General features: G+C 47.8%; 1 protein-coding gene across 6 annotated transcripts in view; it reads left to right on the plus strand.

Moving 5' to 3' along the window:
• The window catches only part of si:dkey-166d12.2 (rap1 GTPase-activating protein 1), a 72,969-nt gene that overhangs the window by 53,894 nt on the left and 6,864 nt on the right, over positions 1-12,211 (plus strand). For all 6 annotated transcript variants that reach the window (XM_036530355.1, XM_036530357.1, XM_036530354.1 and 3 more), the window contains 13 exons: positions 3,441-3,488; positions 3,990-4,028; positions 4,182-4,367; positions 4,892-4,995; positions 5,988-6,066; positions 6,835-6,888; positions 7,359-7,442; positions 8,407-8,507; positions 8,874-9,003; positions 10,660-10,815; positions 11,023-11,094; positions 11,774-11,860; positions 12,189-12,211. The exon at positions 12,189-12,211 is cut by the window's right edge and continues 118 nt beyond it. In XM_036530355.1, the coding sequence (XP_036386248.1) occupies positions 3,450-3,488; positions 3,990-4,028; positions 4,182-4,367; positions 4,892-4,995; positions 5,988-6,066; positions 6,835-6,888; positions 7,359-7,442; positions 8,407-8,507; positions 8,874-9,003; positions 10,660-10,815; positions 11,023-11,094; positions 11,774-11,860; positions 12,189-12,211 (1,154 nt within the window). In that variant the 5' untranslated portion in view covers positions 3,441-3,449. The remainder of the gene's footprint in view (positions 1-3,440; positions 3,489-3,989; positions 4,029-4,181; positions 4,368-4,891; positions 4,996-5,987; positions 6,067-6,834; positions 6,889-7,358; positions 7,443-8,406; positions 8,508-8,873; positions 9,004-10,659; positions 10,816-11,022; positions 11,095-11,773; positions 11,861-12,188) is intronic.

A 12,211-nucleotide genomic window follows, 5' to 3' on the forward strand; every position in this document is an offset into this window, starting at 1 on the left:
ATGCAAATAGACAGAGAAGGCTTTTCCTTTATGATCATTTCAAGAGCAAGGTGTACGCTTCATCTGCTGTCAGAACAGAGACAATACACACATCTTCCTCTGACCGACTTGTGAGATGCTCTGGATGAGTGTATCAGCTAAATAATAATAAATAATAAACACATAAATAAAACTCCACAGGATATGCTGGGGAAAGAGGCTGGGTTTTGGCAGCTTAGTGAGTGGCCCTGCAGGGGGGTGAGGGAGACCCCTGCTCCTGGCCATAGATGCTGAAAGGCTTGATGGTTTTTCTAGTTGCTTCTTTGGGGTGGTCAGAGTGGATGCACTCCTGGGCCACAGCTCTCTGAATGATAATCCTTTCAGTTTCACACCCAGAACTTACTTCTGTTTTAACGAAAACTCCGGCTCAATCCTATTCAGTATAGCTGAGCAAGCATTTGACTGGTGTTTTTAAGTAAGAAAACCATTTTAATGACTTGTGCAACAGATCAGGAATTAACAGTCTTTGCTCCGCACACATTCCTTTTGAGAGATTTGAAAAGCTTTCCTGATTAAGCCCTAATGTTATTCCTCTCACAATGCTTTTACAAATACAGCTCTGCTGGCTTTTACCTGTACAAATCCATGAAGTGGACCAGCCGCCCGATAAGCATCCTTATCTCGAAGTGTTTTCCCTGTGCAAAGAACACAGCTCATTGTTTGTCATTAGTACTATAGCAGGTGTGTACTCTACAGAGGCACTCACATGAGACTGGAAAATTTTCCCTGTGACGGTTCAGATTACCCTTCATTTCTCCCCAGTCACCCCCAGGGTGCTCCTCCTCTCATCCGGAGCACAGAGCCCGCCCGAGTTGCCCCTGAACCCACCGAAATATCAGCTCCTGCAGTCTGAACCCCACACTGCCTCTTCATAAACAGACCTGCCTCTCCATCTGCAAAACAACCAGGATGTTCTTTATTTTCAGGGCAAAACGGGGCAGATGTAATTACAGGCAATTTTAGAAAATTAAGCAAATTAAGTAAGGATAGAAACTTAAATTAGAATGGTGTTCCTAAACCGGGACATCACAGTGGCTGCAGAGGCTGTGGGCTTCTGGGTGGGTGCAGTTCATGCTGTGTTACTGGGGTTCAGCTCGTGGCAAGCTGAGCATGTTGAGGTTACTGAAGGTCACCTGTCACAGCGGAACAGAGCCCCATTGCTGTCACTCATTGCTACAGACTCCGCCCCCAGCTGTGATTCAGTAGTAGGGTGTGATCTTTAGTGTAAGTGTATGGAGAGCAGTACTGGGGTGTTATAACCGTTAAAGTGTCACTGGTCTTTCAGCAGCTCTCAGTGTGCTCAGTGCACAGAGTCTTCCGGAAGCCAGGAGCACAGGAGATATGCCCTCTCATCGCTGATTTCAGAAACATACATTCCCTGACTCACCCCTTTGATCTTCAGAAAAGTTATTACCTGCAACCTTGCAGCCCCTTAAGGGCTGCTCAGTAGGCGTATGCACGGGAAGCAGAGATGCTGTACTCTTATGGTTATAAAGAGGGGGTAATCTTGCATGTCAGAATTTCAGATGGTTGAGCAGATCACAGTGCACTATGCGCATGGTGTGTGTGGTAAGGCCAGTGGTTCTTATCCTCATGTCCCTCAGTGGATTTTAGGCTCGAACAGTTTGCACGTTCAGTGACTGGGAACATTGAACGTGGTGACATGCACACATTAAAGGATGGAGTCTGTGCTTGTGTGTCTGTGTGTCTGCAGTTTTCGGAGGACCCCTTTGTGGTCACAGTCTCTGCCTCTACCTCCCTAAATTTGCTGATCCGCATGTGTTTGGGCTGTGAGCCGGATGCCTGTTAGCATGTTACCACAGAGGATCAAGACTGATTTCATTTACAGTATATTTGCAGTTTTTTTGCGGGATCAGAATTGTGAGAGTTACACTGTGCTTTCAGCTGGATGTTAGTCATAGAGTGCTCACACCCTGCTGCGCTGGGCTGCTCTGAAATAACTATTGATATTTTCACATCTATTAATATTTCAGATTTCAGGCTGTGTTTCAGATTTGTATGTTACGTAATGCTTTTTGTAACACCTCAGCTGTAACTGTGTGCCCTGATGTCTGAAAACATTGTATAACAAATCACATGCTCTAAAAATGAACATTTCTCCTGGAACAAGATCGCTGAGGAACTTTCTGTTTCTATATGGTATTCACCACTGTGGTGTGCTGGAGGATTCAGGGGAGATGATTTCCTGAAGAGTGAGTCCTGTTGGAGGAGGCAGCATGTTGTTCTGGAAGCCTGATGTGTTGGCTTAGGGGTTAGGGTTAGGGTTAGGGTCAGGGTTTGGGTTCATGGCCCTCGGCCACTCAAAAGCCTAAAGCGGTGACTTTACCTCTCCCTGAATGCATGCTGGCCCCTCTTCTGGTGCAGGAGGGAAGTGTTGAAAATGTGGTTTGGGGACTTTGCTTTGCAAAAGGTCTCTGTCACCCTCTCAATCGTCACCCATCACAGCTTAGCAAGGCAGTTCATAGCCGTATCCCTGGACACAGAGGGAATGATGTAAGAAGCTGATCTGAATATCGTGAGGCTACAGCAGTCGATAGAGGGATTTCAGCTGCCTCTGTGACACGGTCATAATGATCAGAGTGTTCATTTCCTTTTGATTTGCATTGCACCAGTGCCAGTGGATTTATAGGGTGATGTCAGTGACAATGCGGTCACTAGAATCTCAACTTGAGAGTCAAGCCTTTGTCACTTACTCTGCTAATTTGTTTGTAATATTAATAATTAGCATAGCAAAGCATAGCTTTATCTGGCTAGGTGAGTGTGTGGTGAGTGTGGGGGTGCGGGGGTGGTTGCGGGGGTGAGTGCTGGGTGGGTGCGGGGTGAGTGTGGGGGTGAGTGTGGGGGTGCGGGGGTGGTTGCGGGGGTGAGTGCTGGATGGGTGCGGGGGTGGTTGCGAGAGTGAGTGCTGGGTGAGTGCGGGGGTGAGTGCAGGGTGAGTGCAGGGTGAGTGCAGGGGTGGTTGCGGGGGTGAGTGCTGGGTGAGTGCGGGGGTGAGTCCGGGAGTGAGCGTGGGGTGAGTGTGAGAGGGAGTCAGTGCGGGGTGAGTGCGGGGTGAGTGTGTGGTGAGTGTGGGGGTGAGTGTGGGGGTGCGGGGGTGGTTGCGAGAGTGAGTGCTGGGTGAGTGCGGGGGTGAGTGCAGGGTGAGTGCAGGGTGAGTGCGGGGGTGGTTGCGGGGGTGAGTGCTGGGTGAGTGCAGGGGTGAGTCCGGGAGTAGGTGTGGGTTGAGTGCGGGGTGAGTGTGGGGAAGAGTGCGGGGGTGAGTGCAGGAGTGAGTGTGGGGTGAGTACGAGAGGGAGTCAGTGCGGGTGAGTGTGTGGTGAATGTGGGGCAAGTGTCGGGTCTCAGGGTTGTGTTGGAAACGTTTCTTCTTTCTTTCGCAGGGCAGCAGAATGGATGAGCCGAGGTGCACTCAGCCACCCCCCCTCAAAGTGAGTTCCAAATCTGGGTACCTCTGAGAGCGCAGGCCCCTGGCCCAGTCTGTGGGCTGGCAGCTGTGGAAATCACATGTACAAAGTTCTTATCTCATGTAAGGGGCAGGGTTAGCCTTAGACTGCTGCCGTTTCACACGATGTTGCAATGTCCTGCAGGCAGTGCATCAGTTTACAGACATGCTGCTGCTGTCAGATCACCTGTATGGATGAGTGCATACACTTTAGATATATATCTTTCAGATATGCTTTATGACTGTGCTTCAGAGTTAAGTGTACTCACTCAAAGGCTGTTCCCTCTGGATGCATATGATGGATATAACAATATATTCCCATCATCTGAGAATACAATGGAAGATTTATTTAGCCATCCACTGCTGTGGAAAGTGACAGTGTTTGCCTTGCATGGAGAGGATCTCCTGCAGTGAGTGTGAATGCTATATGTCAGTGTGAAGCCTGTAGGTTCATGGCATGATGATCACTGTGTTTTTCTCTCTGTAGACTGAAGAAGACTACATTCCCTATCCCAGCGTCCACGAGGTACAGCTCTGTACTGTGTGTATGTGAATGAGTGTGTGTGTATATGTATGTGTGTGTGTGTGTGTGTGTGTGTGTGTGTGTGCGTGTGCATGTGTGTGTGTGTGTGTGAGTGTGTGCGTTTGGATTCGACCTGTTTGCCATCTCTTGTTGCAGGTTTTGGGACGTAAAAGCCCCTTCCCGCTGATCCTGCTGCCCCAGTTTGGGGGATACTGGATTGAGGGAACCAATCATGATCTGGGGGACAACCCCGCCCCCGAGCAGCTGCCATCCCCCCCGTCCCATATCCAGCTGGAGTCCAACACTACGGCCATGATCTACAGAAAGCACTTCCTGGGCAAGGTGAGGGTCAGAGGCATGACAGCAAGCAGAGACACGCATGGGATTGTGGGAAATTCCTTTAATCCTTTAACATCCCCATAAGATCCTGATTTGGAAAAAAACCACTGTGGATCGAAACAGTCTGCAGGAACATGTCTTTGGATCACGGAAGGATCTTTCATGTGATTTCAGAAATCTCTAGGAATCTGTTTTAATGTCCTGTGAAGCAAGAGCCTAATGAGATCATATCACAGAAGTTCCCTACGGCGGCCGTACGTTATGTTTGCGTTATGTGTATGTTGTGTCAGTGTTTCCCAGCTGTATTACTGGTATCTCTCTTGGCCAGGGAGGGGAGAGGTGGGGAGGTGATTGTATATTTTGTTGTCTGGACAGTGAGGCCTGTGGTTGGAATGCCACAGCAGACCAGCCTCTATTGCACTGAGAGACATGTATCCAGCAATGAAGGCAGCAGTTTGCTTTTTTCCAAATAGGCTGTAGAGTGAGAGAGCCTCTCTGATGAGTGTTTCCTGGTCATATCTTGTTAGGAGCACTTTAATTACTACTCCATGGACAGCACGCTGGGCCACCTGGTCTTCTCTATGAAGTATGACGTGATTGGCGACCAGGAGCACCTCCGTCTCATGCTAAGGTATCGCACCCCTCCTCCTCCTTCCTCTTTCTCTCTCCCTCCATACTCTCTCTTCCTCCCTCTCTCACTTCCACATCCATCTTTCTTTCCCTCTCTTCTGTGAATCTCCCCCTTCTTTACAGACTTCTTTCCCCATTTCCTTTTCATACGTTTCCTGTTTCCTGTTTCCTGTTCCCTGTTCCAGACACCCCTACAGTTCTGTAATCCAGGTGACTGCATTCTGTGATGGAGGCAAAGTTGCCACGCCCATTAGGAACTTTCTCATTGAGCTAGTTTAGCCTGGTAGAGAGGTGACCTCATCCAGCCACCTGCCTATTGGGTGGATCTGGAGCAAAACAAAGCCAGGGAAGGTGTTTGGATAAACCCCCTGAGCTTTTAGAAATCAAACATGTGATGCACGCCAACTGAGTGTGTTCTGGATAATATGGAAACATCATGTTGACTTTTCCCACAGTAAATTTAAATTACATTTACATTTGGGATGATGCTTACAAAGCTAAACTGTGTTTTTAGAGAACGGCCTTAGATGCCCTTTAACGGGAGGCCCTCCCTCAGAGCTCTCCGCGCTGTGCTGTTGCTGTGTGACTGGAGGTCTGAGGTGCTCAGGGGTAGGATGAGTGGGCGTGGTTTTCTACCTGTTGCGTTACCTCATTGGGCGTGGCTCTGTGCAAATCGGTGACATGCCTGTAGGGCGTGAGTGGGTCTCCTCTGTGGAGCGTTTGCATCTGGTCAGCAGGCAAAGAGTGTGTAAACAGGGTGTAAGCAGAGCGGTTTCCCCTGGAGAGAGGGAGACTCTCATCAGTAAAACCTGTTACTCCGCAAAATGGGAACCTTTCAGTGGAAATTCCAGCTCCGCCCTGCCCTTGCTTTGGATGACAGTCGGAGACACTGCTGCTAAAAGAAAGCTGAGGGGATTGTATGTACAGTATATATGTACAGTATATATCTAATGGCACTATCGTAAAATTGGGCATGTTTTTTGTTGTTTCCAGGTCCAAGTTTAAAACCTACCAGGATGTTATCCCTATATCCTGTCTGACAGAATTTCCCAACATTGTCCAGATGGCGAAGGTGAGGCCCATTAAAGTTGTTGGGACAGAGAGAGAGTTTGGCAGAGAGCTTGGCACTCACTGCAGTGACTGAGAGAATGATACACAGTGAGCCTGTGTATCTGTGCCACACCCTGTCATCACTGATATAACAACACATTTGTATAGCTTCTGTTTGCCATTGGACACAGTCTTTTCTTTCAGTTGCTGGACATAAAATTAAGGAAAGGCCTCTATTCAATCAATCAACTGCATCCATTGCCTTTCCCCAAATATCACACTACAGTGTGCTTTCGGTAGTCAGGTCAGGTGGTGTCTTGTGTTACATAAACGGCATTCTGCATCATTGCTCTTACAAAAGCCCCAGTTGTGCTCCGCAGCTGACCCTCAGTGAGCCCTGTGTGGGAAGGTAAAGCTTCCGCCATGTTGAAGCCAGGCCACTGTGATGCACTGAAAATAGGTCAGTGTTAGGGCGTGGCCTCCCACTGTGCTTCAAACAGCATCAGACAGACACAGCAGCCAAGGAGATCGCTCCACATTAGCAAATAAGCTTGTTTATGGGGGTAGTAAGGCCACCATCTGCACGATGAGCCATTCTGTTGCAGGAGCTAAAACTCCAGTGTGAAGATGCCTATAAACCCACGGACTGCTGAACTGTAGTGTTCTCCTCTTAGTGTATGAGAGCAGAAATGATGGAAACACTCACCTGAACGCCCTCAACGCCCAAAGTAAAGGATGAAGGTCATAGCAGGTTCAGTGACCTGATCCTGATCCTTTTTTTGATTCACAGCTGGTTTGTGAGGAGGTGAATGTGGATCGTTTCTACCCTGTCCTGTACCCAAAGGTAGGTGCACCCTCTCCCAGAGCCTCATCAGCATGGAGCTCCCCAGTACAAAGGAGCAAATCTAACAAGAGACTTTACATACTTTAACTGATATTTATGAATTCTGATTGTTTTTCATAGTTCTGACTCCTGTCATTCTAAGTCTTTAGTGCATCTTATCCCAAAACGATTTACAATATTAAATTTTACATGTTGTGTTACAACATATGGGGACACAGGGAGGAGATGGTGTATTTACTGGAGGAAGATCACTGCACATCCACCCATTGTGTCGGAGTAGTTTTCCCCCATAGGAGGTAGGAGAGAGTTCTGCATGGATCTCTGTGCCAACTGGACAGAATCACGATTTCCTCCTGCTTTCCCAGGGATCCAGAGAGACCGTTTCTGATCCACTGCAAGTCCAGTGTCTTCCACTGGTGATCTCTGCCCTCCCTTGTGACCTTTGACCTGCGGCTCTGCTCTCTCCACAGGCCTCACGGCTCATTGTCACCTTCGACGAGCATGTCATCAGCAATAACTTCAAATTCGGGGTCATCTATCAGAAGTTCAGCCAGGTGAGCCCAGCAGGTAGAATTGGAGAAATCAGTTCAGTCAGAGGAATTATGGGTCAGGGTTTGGCATCTGATTCTGACATTTTATCAGTAAGCTTGGTGTGACTCCAGTTGGACCACAAAACTCAAACTCTAAGCATCCAAAATAACTCTGGAAGGAGGACTGTCAATGAATCTTTGAGACCGCAAAGTATGCTGTTACATTACTAAAGTCATATCCGTATTTATAACACATAAAATCTGCATTTTTTTATACTAGAGTCATTACAAAGAGAGACTCCCTCATTCGCAGCAGATATATTCTAGACCCCAGGTGTTTTTGGAGATGTGGCTCTGAGCCTGTTGACCTTTGACCCCTGGAGAGCATGGGCCTACTCAGCAGTGACCTCTGCAGGTCCCCCTCTGTGATATCCCCAGTGAAGAGAGAGTTCTGGATGTACCTCTCACAGCTGTCATACAGGGAGAGGGTGGTACGATGTTCTCAGTGAAAGTTTTAAATTGTGTGCTAATTGTCAGGACACTGACTCCTGAGAATGACTCATTCTGAAGTGGGTTTTATTAAACAATGCTGTTGCTTCCATTGTTAGCGTGTGAATTCATCTCGTTCAGGGTTGGCTTCTTTGTTCTTTGTGATTGAGTGCAGTTTCTCTGTTGTCTTTATTGTGGCAGAAACAGAAGCTACATGTAGAAGGTGTTCTGAGTCATCAGTGGGCAAAGCTTGACTAATGCTGTATGAGGATTATAATGCAGTCTGCAGGGGTAACAGTGTGATTGCACTATTCACTGAGTCTCCCATGGTGGCTGAGAAGGTGCTTTGTGATCTCTGTGATTAAACACAATGCAATAGAATGAGGAATCAGGCCCTGCCAAATTACCCTGTCACTTTCTGTAGGCTCTTTTATTTCCTGGTTACCTCAGGTAATGCCTCTGTCAAGTCCTGTGAACGTGACTCTGTCACTTCCTGCAGACCTCGGAGGAGGAACTATTTGGCAACAGCCAGGAGAGTCCAGCCTTCGTGGAGTTCCTCGAGTTCCTGGGAGAGAAGATCGAGCTGCACGACTTCAAAGGGTAGCTGCCACTGAACCCCCCAGCAGTGTGGGACATGGAGACTGGGACACGGTGTCAGCTCCCACTGCGCCGCCTCTGTCTGTGTGGGAGCCACTGTGAGACCCACGGGGCTTCAGTAACCCTGTCTCAAACCCCAAATCCCTCTCTGTACATGCTGCTCATAATGGTAGTGACAAAATCCTAACTCCCTCTTGCCCTGAATTAAAGAGAGAATATCTGGAATTGCTGCAAATTTTTGAGTGTGTTAATTGTGAGTGAAAGTTGTCCGCTGATAGTGTGCGTTGTGTGAGGGCAGAGACTTGAGCCGGGGGGGGGTTTGTGGGAGGTGCGCCTCATTACTCTGACTCTGCAGGTCTGCTCTCCCAGGTTCCGGGGTGGCCTGGATGTGACCCACGGTCAGACGGGCACCGAATCGATCTACCACAACTTCCATGGCAAGGAAATCATGTTCCACGTGTCCACCAAACTGCCATACACTGAGGGAGACTCACAGCAGGTAACCGTGCCCTGAGATCCCTCCTCTTCCTCACACACGCTCTGCCCTCCTCTTCCTCACACACGCTCTGCCCTCCTCTTCCTCACACACACACTGCCCTCCTCTTCCTCACACACGCGCTGCCCTCCTCTTCCTCACACACGTGCTGCCCTCCTCTTCCTCACACACGCTGCCCTCCTCTTCCTCACACACGTGCTGCCCTCCTCCTCACACACACACGCTGCCCTCCTCTTCCTCACACACACGCTGCCCTCCTCTTCCTCACACACACGCTGCCCTCCTCTTCCTCACACACGCACTGCCCTCCTCTTCCTCACACATGCACTGCCCTCCTCTTCCTCACACACACTGCCTTCCTCTTCCTCATAAATACCTCCCTTGTCTCTCCTTGTCCTGTGAAGCAGGTGTTTAGCTGTTCTCTAGGAAAAGCAAGGACGGTACAGAGCTATTAAGCAACAAGCCTGATCTGGCAGCAGAGAACACACAGACATGAGAGTCAAGCCCTGAAAATAAATATTTGTATTAATTAACCAGCGCAAACAAACAGCAGCACTGTACATTTTTATCAGACATTTACTGCGCGTGATAAAATACCTCAGCCTGCGGTTTAGACAAAGCTTCCCACATGGTGATTAATGGAGTTTATTAGGGAGGACTGATATCAGAGAGGAACCAGGAAGCAGGAAGCAGAAAGAAGCCCAAAGCCAGTGCAGGGTATTAATGTCCTCTTTGTGGAGAGGACTAGAGATAGTACTGTCAGAAGACAATTCAGATGCCCTGGAGTGCAGTAAAAAGACTAATCAGATGTTCTTTAGTATGGTAAAAAGACTAATCAGATGTTCTTTAGTACAGTAAAAAGACTAATCAGATGTTCTCTAGTATGGTAAAAAGACTAATCAGATGTTCTTTAGTACAGTAAAAAGACTAATCAGATGTTCTCTAGTATGGTAAAAAGACTAATCAGATGTTCTTTAGTATGGTAAAAAGACTAATCAGATGTTCTTTAGTACAGTAAAAAGACTAATCAGATGTTCTCTAGTGCAGTAAAAATGCTTCAGATGTTCTCTAGTGCAGTAAAAATGCTTCAGATGTTCTCTAGTATGGTAAAAAGACTAATCAGATGTTCTTTAGTATGGTAAAAAGACTAATCAGATGTTCTCTAGTGCAGTAAAAAGACTAATCAGATGTTCTTTAGTACAGTAAAAAGACTAATCAGATGTTCTCTAGTGCAGTAAAAATGCTTCAGATGTTCTCTAGTATGGTAAAAAGACTAATCAGATGTTCTTTAGTATGGTAAAAAGACTAATCAGATGTTCTTTAGTACAGTAAAAAGACTAATCAGATGTTCTCTAGTATGGTAAAAAGACTAATCAGATGTTCTCTAGTATGGTAAAAAGACTAATCAGATGTTCTTTAGTACAGTAAAAAGACTAATCAGATGTTCTCTAGTACAGTAAAAAGACTTCAGATGTTCTTTAGTAATGAGATGTTCTCTAGTGCAGTAAAAACACTAATCAGATGTTCTCTAGTACAGTAAAAAGACTAATCAGATGTTCTCTTCTGTTCAAATGTCCTTGGAGGACAGGAGAATGGACAGTGCGAGACAGTGTCTGGTGTTTGTAACCATGGTAACGCAGATTCTGCTGTTTATTGCAGCTGCAGAGGAAGAGACACATAGGAAATGACATCGTGGCCATCGTGTTCCAGGAAGAGAACACGCCCTTCGTGCCGGATATGATCGCCTCCAACTTCCTGCATGCCTACGTGGTGGTTCAGGTGGAGAACGCCTGCTCTGACAACGTGTTGTACAAGGTACTGTCTCACTGCGCAAGGCACTGTCTCACTGCACAAGGCACTGTCTCACTGCGGTGTTTTCCTGAACAGCGGTCTGCACAGTGCTGTCAGCCTCAGCTTCCTGAATCTCAGGGTCTCCTGCAGGTGCCCTCCTGCACCACAGGAGCCCTGTGTGGTGGTGTGTGTGCGCTCAGGTGTGCCGTCTCTGGGTGTGTCCCTCTCCAGGTGTCCGTGACTGCGCGGGACGATGTGCCTTTCTTTGGGCCTGCTCTCCCAGACCCTGCGGTCTTCAGAAAGGTGAGCCAAAACAACTCCGAAACTCCTGCAGCTCCTGAGGCAGGGATCCATCTAGTGGCTGCTGCTTGTCATTACACTGAAATGAGAGCCCCTCTCCCCACTCCCCCCACTGCTGTACAGTTACATACAGCTGTCTGAGCATCAGTTCAGGCAGGTGCAGCTCAGATAGACTGATCTGTGTATCATCTGGAGGCTGATAGAGGAGCCTGTTAATTAGCTAAATGCATCCATATAATGCAGAGGCTGGAGGATTTGAGCAGTGATGAGTCTAGACTAATGTAAACTGATGGCCATGTGCATGCAGTGTGTACACTGACTGGCCACAGTGTCCCTCACTCACATCTTGTTGGATCTGATTCCTTGGTGGCATTTTGCCAACAGCAGCAGGAGGAGGCGGATGTGTTCATCCACATTAGCCTCCAGAAACAGAGGGGTTTACCTGCACCACAGACATGCTGTGCTAAGAAACAAGCTGTGCATTACCAGCTACAGACCTATACAAACTGTTTCCCTGAAAAAAACATTCAACTCTAAAAGCAAGCTTACACTTAACAATGGATGTTAGGGGTTATCTTATCAGAGAAATCCGCAATAAACAGAAGACCTTTAATTGACCGTGGTTCCTGTCTGCCATTTTGGTTGTTTGTGTATGCTGAGTCTGTTTCCTCCGTCTCTGCAGGGGCCGGGGTTTCACGAGTTCCTCCTGACGAAGCTCATTAATGCGGAGTATGCCTGCTACAAAGCTGACAAGTTTGCCAAACTGGAGGTGAGATCAATGTGTCTGCAGCCTTGCTGATTGCTTATTCCTCTGTGTGTGTGTGTGTGAGTGTGTGTGCGTGCGTGTGTGTGTGTTTATTCTGTCTGATTGGCTCTGTGTGTGTGTGAGTGTGTCTGTGTTCTCTCTGATTGGCTCTGTGTGTGTGTGTGTGTGTGTGTGTGTGTGTGTGTGCATGTGTATTCTCTGACTGTGTGTATATGTGTGTGTGTGTGTGTGTGCGTGTGTATTCTCTGACTGTGTGTATATGTGTGTGTGTGTGTGTGTGTGTGTGTGCGTGTGTATTCTCTGACTGTATGTGTGTGTGTGTGTGTGTCAGGAGCGCACGCGCACCGCCCTGTT

Source organism: Megalops cyprinoides, chromosome 6, assembly GCF_013368585.1.
Source record: "Megalops cyprinoides isolate fMegCyp1 chromosome 6, fMegCyp1.pri, whole genome shotgun sequence".
In the NCBI taxonomy this organism is placed as follows: domain Eukaryota; kingdom Metazoa; phylum Chordata; class Actinopteri; order Elopiformes; family Megalopidae; genus Megalops; species Megalops cyprinoides.